This window comes from Oncorhynchus clarkii, chromosome 27 (genome assembly GCF_045791955.1).
Source record: "Oncorhynchus clarkii lewisi isolate Uvic-CL-2024 chromosome 27, UVic_Ocla_1.0, whole genome shotgun sequence".
Lineage (NCBI taxonomy): Eukaryota > Metazoa > Chordata > Actinopteri > Salmoniformes > Salmonidae > Oncorhynchus > Oncorhynchus clarkii.
Genome location: NC_092173.1, coordinates 15,255,887 through 15,275,475, shown reverse-complemented (window position 1 = coordinate 15,275,475; position 19,589 = coordinate 15,255,887). Strand labels below are relative to the sequence as shown.

At 47.0% G+C, this 19,589-nt stretch overlaps 1 protein-coding gene across 2 annotated transcripts in view; it reads left to right on the top strand.

Annotated features, from left to right (window-relative positions):
• Positions 1-198: 198 nt before the first annotated feature.
• Positions 199-19,589, top strand: part of LOC139385474 (protein phosphatase 1L-like) — a 43,414-nt gene continuing 24,023 nt past the window's right edge. Inside the window, exon 1 of one of the 2 annotated variants that reach the window (XM_071130534.1) lies at positions 199-1,035. In XM_071130534.1, the coding sequence (XP_070986635.1) occupies positions 637-1,035 (399 nt within the window). In that variant the 5' untranslated portion in view covers positions 199-636. The remainder of the gene's footprint in view (positions 1,036-19,589) is intronic. The other variant, XR_011628948.1, reaches the window with a different exon arrangement.

Here is a 19,589-nt window from a genome sequence, read left to right as displayed (position 1 = left end):
TACAGAATTTACGTACGTTAAAAATAAGCGATTTTTCCAAACGCTACATTCAGCAGTATAAAGTTGCAAGTGACATTTAGTTTGTCCCTCAAGAAATATGATGCATGTTATCCTAAAAAAGCTTGCATGGTGCACACCTCACGTGCTCCCAGTGGTGCGATCCTGCAAACTGAACGCTACAGTTTGAGGGCACTATTTACAGTTCAATCTCGCTGTCAAAGGTTGAGGGAGCATGCAGTTTGTTTTCAGGTTCGCTTTAAACGAGGTACTTCAAAGCGAGGTCTCCAACTGTCTGAGGTTATATATAGCTACCATTCTCCTCCTTGCACGGTTGTGTGAGTCACCGCATCATATGGAGAAGGGACAACCGCTGGTTCACGAGGTTTTATGCTAGAGTGAACAAGCCAAGGCAGAATCCTTCACCCCGAAGTGTCTACGGATTCTCCAAGACGTCAAGCAGCATTTCTACATGTGAGCTATCAGCGTTTCGTTGAATTAATTCAGCCTTTTACGCTGTACTGTACGCTACGTTTGCTTAATTTGGTTTAGCCTATTTATTTATTCCCGCATCGATAATAATGGACTGAAAGTCTCGGATAAACAATAACTACCTGCAGTGATTTCGTGTTTGTATAAATGATAGAGGATACGATGACACTGTTGTCTCTTTTGGGTCGGATCATGCGTTATTTTCTGCTCAGACCAGAGACCTTGTTCCTCCTATGCATAAGCCTGGCTCTGTGGAGTTACTTCTTCCACACTGACGAGGTGAAAACCATCGTCAAGTCCAGCCGGGATGCTGTCAAAATGGTCAAGGGGAAAGTGGCGGAGATTATGCAGAATGAAAAATTCGGGGGTCTAGATGTTCTGGACGCAGAGTTCTCCAAAACCTGGGAGTTCAAGAGTAACAATGTGGCGGTGTACTCCATCCAAGGCCGGAGAGATCACATGGAAGACCGTTTCGAGGTCCTGACTGACATCGTGAACAGGAGTCACCCGTCTATATTTGGGATTTTCGATGGCCACGGGGGAGAGGTAAGATAAAGATAAATGGTCTGTTATTTTTGGGGATTGGTCAACACGTGCACATGCACTTGCTATGCATCAAATCACACGAATCCCTCTCCACAGGGACATGCGGGAAGGCACTTTAGCATTTTACTTTGTGAAGTTGTGCCAAAAATAAGAGACAGTCATTCATGGTCTTACAAGTTTAAAAGACTTATAGACATAACACGATTGTGTGGTATGCTGCAGATAAAGTCCCTAAACCGATTATAGCAGGCTTGGTGGATAATAGGATTAAACGCATTCAAATGTGTAGGTTGATTGAAGATGGATGTGACAAGTGAGATGAACATTTCCAACCCCAGTGAGAGATGCTTTCTGAAATTGGTCATATTCTGGTCTGAATACGGTATGTCACCCGATGCCCATACACCTGTCACCCTCTCCATGTTCTGGTCATTCACTAGTCACAGACAAAGCCCTGGCAGCTGTAGGTCTTTCACTCCATGACAAGCATTCAGTTACACAGATCGAACAGCTCGTCTGACAGAAATACACTTCCTACTCTCATCAACCAGATGTTCCTGTCGAGGGGCAAAGCGTCCATCCATCAGGCACTGTGTGTGTGTGTGTGAGAGCGAGGTGGGTAGGCAGTCAGTCAATGTAATTATACTCCCTGCACGAGAGAGAAAGTGGGATCCTGGTCTTGTTCCTCCTCAACCTGACCAGAAGAGAATGTGTGTGTTTTGTTAATGTGATGTTGGGGGGTGGCCGGAGGTTATTTCCATAGTTGGCAGGGTAACAACACTGATTGGTCATGATGGCCAGGCCTGCCTGAACAGCGACCTTGTCTCCGTGGGCTGCAGCTGTGGCCACGCGGGCCTGACAGCCCAGTATTGACTGACGCCATGGAGCTACGTGAAGAAACTCAATGCTCCCCCCGCTCACACTGCCTCTTTCCCAGACCCAGTCTACAGGCTGCCAGTGTTTTTATAAGGAGCTCTACTGTTCAGGCCTGATCTAGTATGTCTAATACAGAAGTTGAATATCTGGCTTGATCCAGGCTGAAAGATAACATTCTAAAAATAGACAGCGATGGAGATGAAGGATAGCCATTCTTTTTCAGGGTAGAACTGTGGGTTCTAGTGCAGCAGCTCCCTGCCTCCCTTTGACCAAAACTGGTCATTTGTCTGGTTTTCCCTGCAGCATGTTTGAGTTTGCTCCTTAATTTATCTTTCCCTGGATCTCTTATAGAGGATGGTAATCTAGGCATTAAAAGCCTTCCTCAGCTCTGTGTGGGAGAGGGTGTTCACTTCAGATTTGCTCATGTAGGCGAGGGGCTTTTTGTTGTTGGTGTGTTTTTATTCCTACACGCTTTATTGACGTGTGAAACTGATTTCAGACACCAGCTATTCAAATGGCGCTTCTGTTACAGTATGTGATTGTTTTATGTATTCCTGTCCCAGGGGCGGTGGGTAAGCAGTGCGATGCAGTGTAGCCAAGGGCTGGAGGAGGAATCGATTTAGCCCGAGAATGATACATCGCCTCTCAGAGAGGAATAGCAAGCTGGAAACACACAAACTAAATGCTATACCTTGTAAGGTGTTAAGAATGAATGTAGTGATTCATGGCGTCTTCGTCTGTAATATATCCATTCCAGGCTGTTCTGATTCCATGTAAACAACCCGACTAACGTTCATCTCTTGTTGATATGCTGTAGGGAGAGATGCTCTCTCTACATGGGTGATAGTCTGTCTGATGAATAGACCTACTACTAGCTCCACACAATGATGTCTCCACAATAGAATACAAGTGACATTTACAACTCCCCTCTTAAGTCCCCATAACATGTTATCTTTTCTCTGAATGGCTTAATGGAGAAAGGGAGTTCTGATAATGAAGTCATCTTTTTCCTTTTTGTGCTGATGTCCCCCCCCCCCCCCCCCCCCCCCCCCTCCACTTGAAGGCTCTGCTGCCAAGTGCAGTTTAGAGGAGAGTGGTGTGTGTGGCTGCGTGTGCGTAGGCAGTTTCTCTACAGGAGAAGATGGAGAGAAGTATTGTGTTAAGAGGGATGAGAGGAACGAACACAAGGCTGACCTTTTTAGTGGGGCTCCTCTTTTTTTCCCCTCACTTGTTCCCTCTCTTGCTTACCTTAGCCCTCATCGGAGTTCACCTTACCTTCACACTAACAATAAAGGCCTCTGTTGGTGGAAAGGGCACCATTTGCATTTTAATCCTGGGGTGGGACAGAGTGTGTGTGCAAGAGAAAAAGGGACGTGGTGTGTGAGTCGAGTGCATGTGTGAGAGGTTATCGCGGAGGGAAGCCCATTGCTTGCAGTTTTCTGAACCTTTGAATATTATAGATGACCTGCTTTCGTCCTCCTCTCTCCCTCCTCTCCTCTCTTTCATCCACTCAGGTTGTCAGTGTGATTACAGCTCAGTGTAACTGCAGTCTGATTACTGGAGCACTCTGAGGTGCTTTCAATTGAACTCCTTTCATTCCCATCTGCATACTGCCATTTTTCCTCATCATCTATACTGTAGCTCTGGTGCAGAATGGCTCCAATGTGTGTCTCTCTGCATCAGGCTCACGGTTCCCTCCCCATGGGAATAAACCCTCTTCAGCTGTTATGGAGTGTTGGTGGGCTCAGTTGGCTGATCTGCGGGAGTGTGTTATTCTGCATCTTACTGTGTGGAAACGTATGGTTGTGGACAGCTTTATCTGCGGCGGTGTTTACATGTCTGTCAGGCTCCAGGTGTGTGTGTGTGGTTTGTAGTCTGGTTTAGATATTCAGCAGCCTGGGTCCCTCTTGAACCCACTCACACTGGAGATGAAAGAAGCGGCATGACTAATTGCAGTGTCGGCATTCTAGACGATTGTTTAGTGTGTTTACCTGTGTGTGTGTGTGTGTTCCCTCATGTTTTTGTGTGTAAAATGCAACTCTAAAGTAATGGATTTCCAGAGGACGTTAGAGGAAGTAAACAACCAGCAGCGATGGCATGTTAAGCAGTGGAATTTCATGATATCTGGGCACACACCTGTTCCAGACGATGTAATTTCCTGCCAAATGTTCCCCGCAAGCCTCAGGCCTCCGAAGTAAAAAAAAAAAAAAAATTATTCCTCCAGGAGCCATAAAATAATGGAATCGATGAGAATAATAATAATTTTAAAAAACAAATACACCATTCACTCTGGCAGAACAAAAAAAATAACGGTGCTCCTCTCATGGTTGTTCCACTCTGCATCACTTCATTCTGGAGGCAGATTCCTGGACCCAGCAGATACTCAATGTTTTTCAGCCCTGCCTTGATGTTGTGTGTTGTGGAAAGACCAGTGACCTAGGAAAGGTAACGTTGTGTAGGAAAAACCCCCGGGAAGAGATGTGCTTGGAGCTTTTCTACAGGTTTCTGACCTTTTTTTTTGTCATTCTGCACCAGCTGTGTGTGAAAACGTTGGTCTTCAAGCCTAGATCGGGTTTAGAGTTAAGACCAGAATGGTGCAACTGGCCCCAGAAGACTCTCACACTATGTTTGAGGAGTGGAACCCGACGAGTGAAACACTTACACAGAATCCGAGTGTCACAATTCCCCCATTTGCCAAGTCTTTTCCTCCACAGATAGTTGTATTTCTTGCAGTAGTAAACTCACATTGAGTATAATGTTTTTCTGTTTTTCCCACCAACATTCTTTTCCATTAAGCAAGTGCTTGTCCCCTAGCCCCTCTAGTCTTGAAATTCTCTAGCTTCGATTGGTTTGTGTGTGTGTGTGTGGTGCACGAGGAGCCCCCAAAAAGGCCCCAGCAGAGCTCCCAGCATGACGTCCCTCCGAGCCGTTCAATAATTCAACACTCCCCCTGCCAGCCAGGCGCTTCTTCCGCTAAAAGACCACTATCTAAAAATACGCCATTCCACTGCCCCCCCCCCCCCCCCCCCCCCCCTTCCTGGCCTAGAGGAGCTGGACTACTGGGTGTGGTTAGGGGTTCAATTAAGGTTCTACAGATTTCTAAAAGTTGAGACCACAGCATCTCTTATGCTGGCTGTTGTCTCTCTGTGGTGCTGTGCATGAGGCTGGCTGGATGGGCTGAGGGAGATGTAGAATACCTCTCCACATCATACACACACACACTCCTGTAGTCCTCCCCATGGCCTCTGATGTTCTATAGAAGCCAGGGGGTATATTCTGTGTTGCCAGGTCTCTGCTCTTTACCTCTTTGGATGGTGGGCTGGAAGCCCCACATCTATTTGTCCTCCTCTCCCTGTTGGGTTTTGGAAGGAAAGGGGGAGGTTTTGTGCTCTGTTTACCCTGTTCTTTCTCTGTGTGTGAATAGGTTATGAATGAATGAACAGGGCTAAATGACCATGTTTCTAGGGGTTATGGTGACTCTAGTCTTGGCTCCTACTGAGTGGACTGACATCAGCTGCCTTTACTAACAGAAAAAAGGTGTGTGTGTGTGTGTGTGTGTGTGTTTTAGACAGTGGAAATGGATGTCTCTGATTGGTGCTGTTTTGGCAGTGGGGAGAGCAGGCAGAGGAATGTTGACACCGGGGAAGGAGAGGGTCACTCACAACTGCTGTGTGTGTGTGTGTGTGTGTGAGTGAGTGAGATGCAATGCTCACTGGTCTACGTGTCTTTCCCAGCTGTCACATCTACCTGACTCCTCTTTGGGTGAGCTGCTGACCAGAGGGTTGGCACTGATGGGGCAGGTGTGTTCTTTTGGGGGGGGGGGGGCTGTGTGTGTAGTTCACTCTGTACGCTATGGTTTGTGTGTGAGAATACGTGCATGGGTCTGTGTGTAAGCTATAACACAGAAGACTGTCTGCAGGGCCATGTGTGTTGGCTGATCAGACAGGAGGAACGCAGCACATGTGTGGCTGACGCGAGCAGACGGTTTCTATCTACTACAGCATGGACCTGCACTCTCCTTAGCACAGATACCGGGCTTCTCAAAGGATATGAATACTCAATGTTCTCTTCTAATCTGTCATATGAGTGCCTAAACTCCTAGTGGGAGGAGTAGTTGTATTCATCTTAAGGTTAAGGAAGGGGTGTGTGGGTGTGGCCCATACTGGTAGACCTGTTGGCACTCTGCCATGCACTTCTGAATACGGCCCTCTGAGATTTATGACCCGTACTGAGGCTTTTTCATTCATCTTTTTTGTTGTTGTGTGTGTGTGTGTGTGTGAGAGATGGTTTGTGGTGTATGTGACCACTAGTGCACTGAGGCCTGAGCTGTAAAACTCCCTCTTAGTTAGACCAGACTAGGAGTTTAGAGAATAACCATGATAAAGTTCTGGCTTGGCTGAGTCGGTTTGTATCCTCATACATACTTCTGAATCCATGCTCACTGAGTCTCCCATAGGCAAGCAAGCATCTCCGTTAAGCTTGACCGACTGACTGACTGGTTATTTTACTCACTGTAGGTCACCTCATATGAGCATCTGCCAGAGAGGAACTCATTATAAGGTAATATACCTTTTTTCTTGGAATTTCCCTGGATATTTCCTATGTGGAGACCGGAACGCTAGGTAGAGTGTGGAGCTGAGGGGGATGGATTATGAGTGATGGGCTGGGGTTCAGGGCCGAGCTGCTAAATTGATTAGTGAGGTAGGGGATGGCGTATAGTGACGGGCTAATGATAACGGCTAAAGACCCAGGGAAATCTGCTTTCCTCCTGACTTGTGACTGTCTCTCTAAACCCATGGCTGAAGGGAGGAGAGAAGACTGCAGGGCAGATTAGAACTACACTAATCCCAGAGAGATGGGAAATATGTTTAGAACCTTACTCCTTCCACAACCACCCCTCCCCCTGGTCTATATCTGTCTCTCAGTGGAGGCTGGTGGGAGGAGCTATATGAGAACGGGCTCATTGTAATGGCTGGAACGGAATCAGTGGAATGGTATCAAACACATGGAAACCACATGTTTGACTCTGTTCCATTCCAGCCATTACAATGAGCCCATCCTCCTATAGCTCCTCCCACCAGCCTCCACTGGTCTCTGTCAGTCCTTCTTTCTCTCCTCTTCATCTTTCTGACTATCTCTCCATCTCACTGTTGGCTCTGTTCCCTGGAGGAGAGATGTAGAGAAGGCCGGTGGTTATAGGCACATTGCCCTGTGGCTCAGCTGTATGAGCTTAGCCAGCGGCAGAGCTGTCGGCAAGGTTTTAGAGCTGCTCTTAGCAGGCGTACACCATCCACAGGAGGAGAGGAGAAAGGGGATGACTAGAAGAGAAATTAAGATGGAGTGGATAAGGGAGTGGAGAGAATCCAGCTTTAAACAGTTTTTAGTGGACTTAACTGCTGCTGGAGGGTAGAGATGGAAGAGCGGAAAGAAGTGAGCGAGGCAGGAAGATTATGTAAGATAAGAAAGGGATGAGAGGTGAGGGGGTAGAGAGGAAGGGACTGAGCTCTGTCTATATTCATATATCTGGATGAGAAGATGCATGGCTGCAGGTGTATCCTGTCTGCAGGGTGTATGTATATGCTGTGTGTAGCAGGCAGGAAGCTGCATTAGCAGCATCAAAGCAGATGTAAAGAGTGAGTGTCAGCGGAACATGCAGCCTGTCAGGTGCTAGTCTAGTCTTTGATCTCCTGCTTGAGTGTGAAGGAGAACATTCCTACATCATAGAGGCTTAGCAGCCCAGGGACACGGACTAGGCTACATGGGGGGGGGGGGACTCACAACATCTAGTGAGGCGTGGCAGCGACAATTTTCTGTGTGTTTGTCTTGTAGTGAGAGGTGTGTGTGTGAAGTGGTACTGACGCTTGGACGAGTGCTCATCTCTCTAGTCTGAAACAATATGAACATGGCATTCTCTCTCTCCTGCTCTTTATTTTCTTTGTCTTTATATTCTCTCCTTCCTGTTCCTATCTATTTTGACTTTTTGCTCTTACACTCCTTCTCCGTACCCTACACTATCCTCTGTTCCACCTCTCCCTCCCTCCAAAAATCTAACTTTCGTTCACCTTGAATTTCTCTGAGACCAATGCCAGGGTAAGTGCAAGCTGAGCCTCCTGCCTGCCTGTGCTGTGTGACAGGAAGTAAACTGGGTGAAGGACACCGGTCTCCTCCTGTACTCTGACACCCAACATAGGCCTGTTATCTGCCTCGTTCTGCTTAGAAGTTGCAACTTCTGGGACAATAAATCTGACCTTTTTTATACCAGCATCGTCCCACTCCAATTCGTCTCTCCTCACTGATTGGCTGCCTGGCCCACAGATGTGTGTAATAGGCACTGCAGTTGTTCATCTCTGAGGCTTGGCATATTACATCTACATCCATGTTCTGTTCTGCTCTCCACGGGGGAGGAGAGTAAGTTAATGTTTGTTTGCTAATTAGTTTTCTTATAGCTTTTTGTGTCGTGGCACATCTGCATACTGGGGCTGACGTGTTTTGTTTTCTAACCCCTGTAGGGAAAGAAGAGAGGAGTTTCTCTGTCTCTCTATCTGCAGAGTCACCTTATCTCCCTGCAGCCTGTCTAATTTATTTATCACTGCTCTGCAATATTAAAGAGTCTGCTGCCTACAATCCTGAGGGGAGTCTGTCTGCACACACGTATGCTGCCTGTCTGCTGCCCTTAGCTTCTCCTGAAAACAAGCTTGCGTATGGGCATCACAGAAACGCACACATTAATGCATGGATTTTCAGTTAGTGTACATTATCTTCACCGAGAACTCCTTTCCTTCTTCACTTGCTGTATTATCTGTGGATGAGCGTTTCCACATCTGCGGTGTGCAGATGAGTGTGTATGTGTGGCGGCAATGCCAGGACTCTGCTGGTGGCTGTAATTGCTGTGCGTCCATGCCTCAGTGAAGCTAGCCTGGGAGTCCTGACTCATCTCTCCTGGCAACGCTGCCTGGGCCGCCGGCCCGCCGCTTGGATAGACACTCTGCGCGCCCAATTTTTCAGTTTTTGATTTGTTAATAAAGTTTGAAATATCCAATAAATGTCGTTCCACTTCATGATTGTGTCCCACTTGTTGTTGATTCTTCACAAAAAATACAGTTTTATATCTTTATGTTTGAAGCCTGAAATGTGGCAAAAGGTCGCAAAGTTCAAGGGGGCCGAATACTTTCTCAAGGCACTGTGTGTGTGTGTGTGTGTGTGTGTATATATATATATATATATAGACAGACAGACAGACAGACAGACAGACAGACAGACAGACAGACAGACAGACAGACAGACAGACAGACAGACAGACAGACAGACAGACAGACAGACAGGATTAAATCAAGAATAGTCTTATGGGTGGACATATATTAATTAGCCACTCACTTGTGAATGATGCCCAGCTTTAAGCAAGAAACAGCCTTTTTTTGGTGACTTAAAAAAAATCCTAGTCGCACACCTCATGTAACCTAGCCCATAGGCCTATATGTTTTAATAAGGTTAGTATCACACCTCATGTAGCCTAGCCCATAGTCCTATATGTTTTAATAAGGTTAGTATCACACCTCATGTAACCTAGCCCATAGTCCTATATGTTTTAATAAGGTTAGTGTCACAACTAAAGTGGCCAAATAACTTCATAAAATGAAGCACATTAATCCGCTTTACAGCGGGTGTAGAGCCTAACTGGTATACAATACTGTATGCAGCGTGTGAGTTTGGAGAGATTTTCACCATAAAAATGCACATTTTAATAATAAAAGCACCACACGCATAATCACATTTGTTGTTACTTTTCAGAATGGTGTTTTTCCATGAATGTGACATTTGCGCTTAAAGTCTACTGCCGTGTGCGCATTGCTGTGCTTATTATGTGAAGAAATTGCCTAATAGTTTATCAACATTTGAAGCAAAATGTTCTGACCAGCATTCAGGGAGAAGGTGCAAAAGGCATGGGATTTTAGGGTGCATTATCACCACAAAGGGGATGCCGCCGGGAAATCCGAAGCATTATCAAGTGTTTCTCAAATTGTGAATGAGAGACTGGCGAAGTGTGTACAGCCTGCTCAAAAACAAAGCCGAGCTCATGCCTTTCAAGCAACTTTTTTGAAATCGCACCATGCAGCCTTACAATGTATTAAACATCTGAACGTATAGCCCACCGTTTTGTAGAACAACCAAAGTTACATGAATAACTCTAAATGAAGCATATAGTGGTACAGTCCCCTAACAGCCGCAGTGGAGGCCTGTGGATGAATATTGATTTGCATGGGGCCTTGCATCTGAATGTTTATCAGCTAATGGTTGAGCTCTGTGTAGCGCGACGCTCACCTGGGCTGCTGCATTGATCGCTGTGTTTTTCCTGCTTATTGATGAATAGGGAATACGGTGCAGTGATCAATATCAGAAGGACCCCGTCTGATCGTAAGCGGGCCAGGTCAGGGGTTAACAGTCTTTGCCACAGTGGGCTGATGAGAGGAAACAGGTTAACATCGTGTCTTTTATAGGAGTAGCAGCAGCACTGTACGTCTCTGAGGAAGTACTTGTTGTCTTCTGTCAGTGGGAGGTGAGAGGTGAGAGGTGAGAGGGGCCAGTTTCTAATTGATAAATGCTTCATCAATCTCCAGAGAGCGGGAGGAATGGGGGGGGGTGAAGACGTGGAGAGGAAGAGGGACTAGTAATATTGGTACGAGGAGAGGCGGAAGAAAGGTTATTCTGAGGGAAGATGTGACTTTGTTTTTTAGGGTGGGTGGGGTAAGGTAATTATTGAAATGAAAAGCCATCAATTTACTCATCATGTGCATCCCAGGAAAACAAATCACCACGGAAACCAGGCTTGCCTCAGTGGGAGACCCATCTGCACTATAGAATGATGCTTACTCTCTTTCTCCCTCACACTCTCTCTTTAACAGTACCCCTCTTTCTCTCGCTCTCATATGTGCCCTTATTTTGGGGGCGCCTGTTCAACATGCAGCATGTATATGGAAAAGTGTGTGTGTGTTAATTTGCTTTTGTGTGACTTGGGTTGCAAAATTCCGGGATCCTTTAAATTCCCAGGTTTTCCAGAATTCCTGGTTGGAAGATACCTGGAATCAGGAGTGAATAAGCAGGAAATCCAGGATTTCTGGAAAACCAGAGAATTTCCTGAAAGTTCCTAGAATTTTCCAACCTTTATGTGTGACAAGTCCTACCTGTATTCTAATAACCCGTCTTAGCTGTACCCAAATACAGTGTTGAATGTGATCTGAGATCCCATCGGGATGTGGTGCTGGTATCTGGAGCGGGCCAGCTGATTGGAGATGAGAGCCTATGAATTGATGGTTGGTGGAACAACACTGACTTTAGACCAGCGTCTAGGGACCACTTCATCCTACTCAGATCTCTGGGAATGCTTCCACATCCGACAGGAAGCGAAGCGGAGGAGTAAGGACTCAGGAACAGTGAAGCAGTGTGTTTGACTCAGAAGGCAAACAACTCCTTCCTTTTCTCCTCTCTCCCTCCTGGTACAGGCCCTGCTTTCATTAGCCTGATGGCAGGTGTAAACTCGGCTTTCTTCTCTCAAACTACACAGCTGACAACACAGGCGGTTGGTGGCACCTTATTTGGGGAGGACAGGTATGTGGTAATGTGTGGTGCGAAATTGGTGGAAAGGTATCAACAACATCAAACACATGGTTTGCCATTCCATTTGTGCCGTTACAGCCATTATGAGCCATCCTCCCCTCAGCAGCCTCCACAGGCTGACAACTGAGGGAATTATTTCATGGTTAAAGCTTTCATCCTTTCCATAAACATTATTTTACAGTCCAAATCACTCTTCTAATATCGCTCTGTTGTGATTTTGGGGGCTCACTTTCTCTTTCAGGTGTCCTCCAGTTGGCTTCTCAAAGGAGAGCGATAGAGAAAAACAGGCCTGCATTATTAGTGATGCATATGATCCTTTTATCGAGGGCTGGAGAGGGAACGAAATGGAGGGAGACAAACCGACCGAGAGGAAGAGTGATGGTGGTGTGATGTCGCAGTGTGGCCATGCAGTGAAGTGGAGAAATGTGCAAATTGATATTTCTGATCAAAAGAGCTGTGGGATTGTCTGCGTGCATCTGGGTGATTGCGTTGGATTCTGTGTGTGTCTGAGAGTTGTCTTTATGAGCATGTGTGTGTGCGGTACGGGCGTTTTGCTGTGAGATGAGGCAAGAAAAGCATAGTGGGAGAAGGGAGAAGATGAGTTCAGAGCAGCGGGGGTCCTTAGCTCCTCCAGGAGAGGGCTTAACCCGTCCCCTGCCACCCCTACCGCAGGTAAGCCCTTCCCCAGCCTGGATGCAGTGACTCTCAGAGTAGAAACTAAGATGTGTGGTCCCCCATTAGACAGGAGCTCCAGCCAGTCTACAAAGTGGAGCAACTGAGGTGAATGAGTCTTGGTCTTTGTTTTGTGACTCTCTCACACACACACACACACATACACACACACACACACACACACAACAAGATACAGTACCAGTCAAAAGTTTGAACACACCTACTCATTCCACCTACTCATTCCATATTTACTATTTTCTATATTGTAGAATATTAGTGAAGATGTCAAAACTATGAAAAAACAGACATGGAATCCTGTAGTAATCAATGTTAAACAAATAAAGATATTTGAGATTCTTCAAAGTAGTCACTCTTTGCCTTGAAAGCTTTGCACATTCTCTCAACCAGCTTAATGAGGTAGTCACCTGGAATGCATTTCAATTAACAGGTGTGCCTTATTATGTTCATTTGTGAAATTCCTTTCCTTCTTAATGTGTTTACGCCAATCAGTTGTGTTGTGTTAAGGTAGCCCTATTTGGTAAAAGCTCAAGTCCATATTATGTCAAGAACCGCTCAAATAAGCAAAGAGAAACGACAGTCCATCATTACTTTAACACATGAAGGTTAGTCAATCCGGAAAATGTCAAGAACTTTGTATGTTTCTTCAAGTGCAGTCGCAAAAACCCTCAAGCAATATGATGAAACTGGCTCTTATGAGGACCACCACAGGAAATGAAGACCTCTCTGCTGCAGAGGATAAATTGCAGCCCAAATTAATGCTTCAGAGTTCAAGTAACAGACACCACTAAACATCAACTGTTCAGAGGAGACTGAGTCAATCAGGCCTTCATGGTCGAATTGCTACAAAGAAACCACTACTAAAGGACACCAATAAGAAGAGACTTGCTTGGGCCAAGAAACATGAGCAATGGACCGGTGAAAATCTGTCCTTTGGTCTTAGTCCAAATTTGAGATTTTTGGTTCCAACTGCCGTGTCTTTGTGAGATGCATAGTAGTTGAACGGATGATCTCCGCATGTGTTGTTCCCACTGTGAAGCATGGAAGAGGTGTGGGGAGCTTTGCTGGTGACACTGTCAGTGATTTATTTAGAATTCAAGGCACACTTAACCAGCATGGCTACCACAGCATTCTGCACCGATATGCCATCCCATCTGGTTTGCGCTTAGTGGGACTATCGTTTGTTTTTCAACGAGACAATGACCCGACACACCTCCAGACTGTATAAGGGCTATTTGACCAAGAAGGAGTGTGATTGAGGGCTGCATAAGATGACCTGGCCTCCACAATCACCCGACCTCAACCCAATTCAGTTGGTTTGGGATGAGTTGGATCGCAGAGCGAATGAAAAGCAGCCGACAAGTGCTCAGCATATGTGGGAACTCCTTCAAGACTGTTTGTGTAAGCGTTTGTGTCGCGTGTGCAGCCAGCCAGCCAGCCAGCAATATGAATATTCAGGCGTCTGGCATCATATCACTGTGTGCCAGAGAACACAGGCCACTGATTGCAGGAATACCAATGAGATGATGAACCACTCTCAAATTCCACTGATGCGTGTGTGAGAGAGACTGTCACTGCTTGCTGACATTTTCCATCCTCTATTCTCCTTATGGCTCTGTGTGCTCCAGGAAAAGGAATCCCAATGACGTGTTGACATGTTTCACTCTCATCCACTACATCATCTGTGGTCTGTGTCTTCATCACACATTCACCAGTGTGAATAAGGTTAGTGGGCCTGAGGAATAGGACCGGAGTAGGACCAGGCTTTACTGTGGCCCAGGGTTGGGTTACCACTACCCAGTAACCCACAGAGCACATACAGGTCCCAACTGGCTTAGGGCATGGGAACAGATAAGGAGGTATGGGGTGTATGACTCACCCCTTTGCCATTCTGTGGAGGCATCCACCAAATGTGTTTTAGGGAACTTCAATGATTTTACTTCTCCTACTTCTTAAATATGGAGTGCAGGGAGCCAAAGGGAGAGTAGAGGAGAGTAAATGTCAGCTTTTTCACACACACACCTGCCACAGAAGTGTGTGTATAAAAATAGATTGGGGGTCGGGTAAGGGGCGAGAGGACAAGTGAATTTATAATGGAGGGCAGGCCTGTGGAGAGGAGACATCTACTGTATACTCTCATCCATCTATCCTCTCTTTCGCAAACCTCTCTTTCTCAGTCCTCCTCTTCTCAGTCCTCTGTCGCAAACCTCTCTTTCTCAGTCCTCTCCTCTTCTCAGTCCTCTGTCGCAAACCTCTTTCTCAGTCCTCTGTCGCAAACCTCTCTCTTTCTGAAGCCTTTCTCTTTCGCAAACCTCTGTTTTATAGGCCAGGTATTGTCTTTAGGGTGCAGGCAGGGACAGAAGCTGGGGGTTTATTGAGTAAGCAGGTTTTTCATGGAGCTGTGCTTACCTGCATGCATGCAAGTGTGTTTGTTTGTTTGTGTGAGAAGGAGCAGTTTTTTTTTATCCCAGGAGTACAACAATGGCTGTGAGGGGTAATTGCTGTGAGGGGTAATGGCAGGATGGTATCAAGATGACTGGTATGGTAAGCTCAGTAGTGCACTGCACTGTTGGGCGATATTGTACAGTGTTGTTCTTAGCCCAAGGGTGTTTTTGTTGGGTGATGAACTCATCTGTGTTCTAAAAGGAAGTAGTCATAACATTCTTTTACATCTGTTCTTTTAGAAAAATGGCTATTGTGCGTCGGCTTCCTACATAACCCAGTGTGTGTGTGTATAAGCATCCAGCTCACATTCTCTCATTGTCTCAGGCTCTGATTCCCTCTACCCCCTTCCCTCTGCCCCCCCCCCCCTCTCTGTCTCGCTCGCTCTCTTCTGCGCCATCTCTCTTTCATGAGGTTGTTCCCTCCCTCTCTCCCAACCTCCTCTCCTCAGAGGAGTGCACAGCAAAAGTGTTTTTATGGCCGGTGTTGATTAATGTCAGTAGGAGTATTCTAATTACTACCCCCAGAGCCATAGCATTGAGGTGGTGAGCACCCATGTGAGAGTAATGGCTGGTTTTTACCTGATCCCTTAACGACAGTGTGTCTGTTATTATACACACACACACACACTGCAGTTCCCAACACCTTATAGATCTCAGAAATTACAGGCCTGCAATACCTAACGACAGGCATTCTATAAAACAGATGCCACGCTTGGCATTTTGGTGTGTGTGTGTGTGTCTGTGTGTGACTTTGAAAGATTGGGGTGTGAATCTTGTTTACATCCTTGCTGTAATGTCTGCATATCAGCACACCTCTGTACATTACAAGCTTTAACGTGCGCTCACACACACTGGAAAGCATGGTGGACATAGCGCAGTGTGCATGTATTTCAGCACTCTTGAGTGAGTCTTGTTTCAAGTCTTAATCCTAATATAATCAGTCTACAAAGACAATTTCCTTCTGTTGTCTGGTTTCTTTAATGTGCCTCACCTTCTGTAATGGCCTCCTCTGTCCTCCACAGGGACATACACGGATCATTCTGAAGGTGTGTGTGAGTGCGCACGCATGCTCGTGCATGTGTTGCTGTCATAATTCCCATCTCTTTATGGGTAAGAGGTGTGTGTGTGTGTGTGTGTGTGTGTGAGTGAGTGAGTGAATGGGCTCATACTGACAGATGGCTGCTTCCTTTCACTGATTGTGAATCACTTCTCAATTAACATTTTCCTATCTTTATGAGTAAGAAGGGTGTGTGTGCGTTCCTGTCAGAATTCCCATCTCTTTTATGAATAATGGATGTGTGTTTGTTTTTAGAGAAGTTGACACCCCTGAATGTCATGATTTTCAAGGTGGTGATGGTCACCTTGGCTGTTAAAGACTGTTTATTGGCATTTAAAAGAGCCAACCACCTGTGCCACTGGCCCCTGGGAGGCAGGCTTTTGCATGTCATAGAGCTTAATTGTGCCGAAGGGACATGGAATTACACAGCTGGCAAGGGGGGAAAGAACAGTCAATCGGAGGGGTTGCTTTGATGACGTTTGTGCGTGTGTGTCAACACCGTCCACACACCGTGCAAAATCTTCCGAAACAGTCAATACCGAGGCTTTAATTAACTTCACACACACACACACACACACTCCACTCATATGAGGAATAGCATTTAATCTGTGGGCTTCATTCAGTAAGCTTCTTCTGTTGATGTTATTCACCTCCACGATCACAGGCAGCCAGCGTTTTTACATCTCAAACCTCCATTCACTTTGAACTTCACAGCATTTCACACCCCCAGTCCACTCTGTCACAGAGCACAGTGTAGCCTACCACACCCCCAGTCCACTCTGTCACAGAGCACAGTGTAGCCTACCACACCCCCAGTCCACTCTGTCACAGAGCACAGTGTAGCCTACCACACCCCCAGTCCACTCTGTCACAGAGCACAGTGTAGCCTACCACACCCCCAGTCCACTCTGTCACAGAGCACAGTGTAGCCTACCACACCCCCAGTCCACTCTGTCACAGAGCACAGTGTAGCCTACCACACCCCCAGTCCACTCTGTCACAGAGCACAGTGTAGCCTACCACACCCCCAGTCCACTCTGTCACAGAGCACAGTGTAGCCTACCACACCCCCAGTCCACTCTGTCACAGAGCACAGTGTAGCCTACCACAGCCCCAGTCCACTCTGTCACAGAGCACAGTGTAGCCTACCACACCCCCAGTCCACTCTGTCACAGAGCACAGTGTAGCCTACCACACCCCCAGTCCACTCTGTCACAGAGCACAGTGTAGCCTACCACACCCCCAGTCCACTCTGTCACAGAGCACAGTGTAGCCTACCACAGCCCCAGTCCACTCTGTCACAGAGCACAGTGTAGCCTACCACACCCCCAGTCCACTCTGTCACAGAGCACAGTGTAGCCTACCACACCCCCAGTCCACTCTGTCACAGAGCACAGTGTAGCCTACCACACCCCCAGTCCACTCTGTCACAGAGCACAGTGTAGCCTACCACACCCCCAGTCCACTCTGTCACAGAGCACAGTGTAGCCTACCACACCCCCAGTCCACTCTGTCACAGAGCACAGTGTAGCCTACCACAGCCCCAGTCCACTCTGTCACAGAGCACAGTGTAGCCTACCACACCCCCAGTCCACTCTGTCACAGAGCACAGTGTAGCCTACCACAGCCCCAGTCCACTCTGTCACAGAGCACAGTGTAGCCTACCACACCCCCAGTCCTCCTTTTCTGAAATATGAACATTCCATTAGAATATGAATCTGATTTTCTATTAGAATGGCTGGGGTGGAATGGGCTCTGTCTTATCAGCCCCTGCCCCTGCCAGGAGTTAGGAATACCTTCCATCTCTGGCTCTTCTCACTCTGCCCCTCACCTTCCTTTCACCCCCTCACCCTCCTCAGCTTTCTACCCTCACTCTTCTCCTCCCTTGCCTCCTTTCCCACTTCACTCTCATATTAAAGGGGCATTCCAGCTCATTTCTACAACACAAACGGCAACTGAACGTAAACCTTAAAGGGGCGTGTTTCAGTTAGGACCGAGGCTTTGACAGGCAGAGACAATGATCTCCAACAACCCTAATTTTAAAAACTGAGTGGAGATTCCCCTTTAGGGACATGCACGCACAATATATACACACACACACACACACACACACACACGGTGGTGATGTTAATCACAAAGGAGAGATCAGAGGTTAGTGGTAATCCCCAGGTCCTACTGACAGATGGGTCTAGTAGAAGCACTGGAGAATTCCAGGCCTGAGGCCTTGCTCCCTCAGCAGTTGGTCTGGATCAAAGATCCGGGATGAGGAGAATTATTCTCAGAAGGTCAGACATAGCCAGCTGTTGCAGCTGATCAACACCTATTGACTACCAGTAACAGACACTGAAGCTGGGATGGCCTATAGAACCGCAGCTGCTGTGGTTCACTGGCTAAGCACTGGACCATGACCGCCCTGACCGAAATGTTGTGGTTAGGGTTCAGTCTGTGGCTTATCTGTGGTCAGTCTCTCTACGGGGGTGCTTGGAGTGTGAGGGTGAACAGTACCTTTTCGAAGTCAACAGAGCAGTTCCACCCTGATTTAAAACCTCAAACAGCAGCACATTCTTTTATAGATAAGCTATCGTAGGTGGTCAGCAGTTTGCTGTGACGATGTGTTGGGAACTTTCAGACAATGCACTTTAATTTTATTCTTTGTAAACTGCAGCTGTGTGTGTGTGGACCAATAAACTCCTGCATGGGGTTCATGCTCATGCCCCTCTAAGGGTGCAGGGAAGAAAAGGGGGTAAGTGTAGGGCACTTATTACATTGCCACGGATATTGGTTTTGAATGGCTTCTAAACTCAGCAAAAAAAGAAACATCCTCTCACTGTCAACTGCATTTATTTTCAGCAAACTTAATGTGTGTAAATATTTGTATGAACGTAAGATTTAACAACTGAGACATAAGCTGAACAAGTTCCACTGACGTGACTAACAGAAATGAAATAATGTGTCCCTGAACCAAGGGGGGTCAAAATCTAAAGTAACAGTCTGTATCTGGTGTGGCCACCAGCTGCATTAAGTACTGCACCGCATCTCCTCATGGACTGCACCAGATTTGCCAGTTCTTGCTGTGAGATGTTACCCCACTCTTCCACCAAGGCACCTGCAAGTTCCCAGACATTTCTGGGGGGGGAATGGCCCTAGCCCTCACCCTCCGATCCAACAGGTCCCAGACGTGCTCAATGGGATTGAGATCCGGGCTCTTCGCGGGCCATGGCAGAACACTGACATTGCTGTCTTGCAGGAAATCACGCACAGAACGAGCAGTATGGCTGGTGGCACCTCCTAATTGATCCCGCACCAGAGTACAGGCCTCAGTGTAACGCTCATTCCTTCGACGATAAACGCAAATCCGACCAACCCCCCCCCCCTCAGTGAAGAGCACTTTTTGCCAGTCCTCTCTGGTCCAGTGACGGTGGCTTTGTGCCCATAAGCGACGTTGTTGCCGGTGATGTCTGGTGAGGACCTGCTGTACAACAGGCCTACAAGCCCTCAGTCCAGCCTATTGCGTACAGTCTGAGCACTGACGGAGGGATTGTGCATTCCTGGTGTAACTCGAAGTTGTTGTTGCCATCCTGTACCTGTCCCGCAGGTGTGATGTTCAGATGTACCGATCCTGTGCAGGTGTTACACATGGACTGCAACTGCGAGGACGATCAGCTGTCCGTCCTGTAGTGCTGTCTTAGGCGTCTCACAGTACGGACATTGCAATTTATTGCCCTGGCCACATCTACAGTCCTCATGTCTCCTGCAGCATGCCTAAGGCACATTCACACAGATGAGCAGGGACCCTGGGCATCTTTCTGTTGGTGTTTTTCAGAGTTAGTAGAAAGGACTCTTTAGTGTCCTATGTTTTCATAACTGTGACCTTA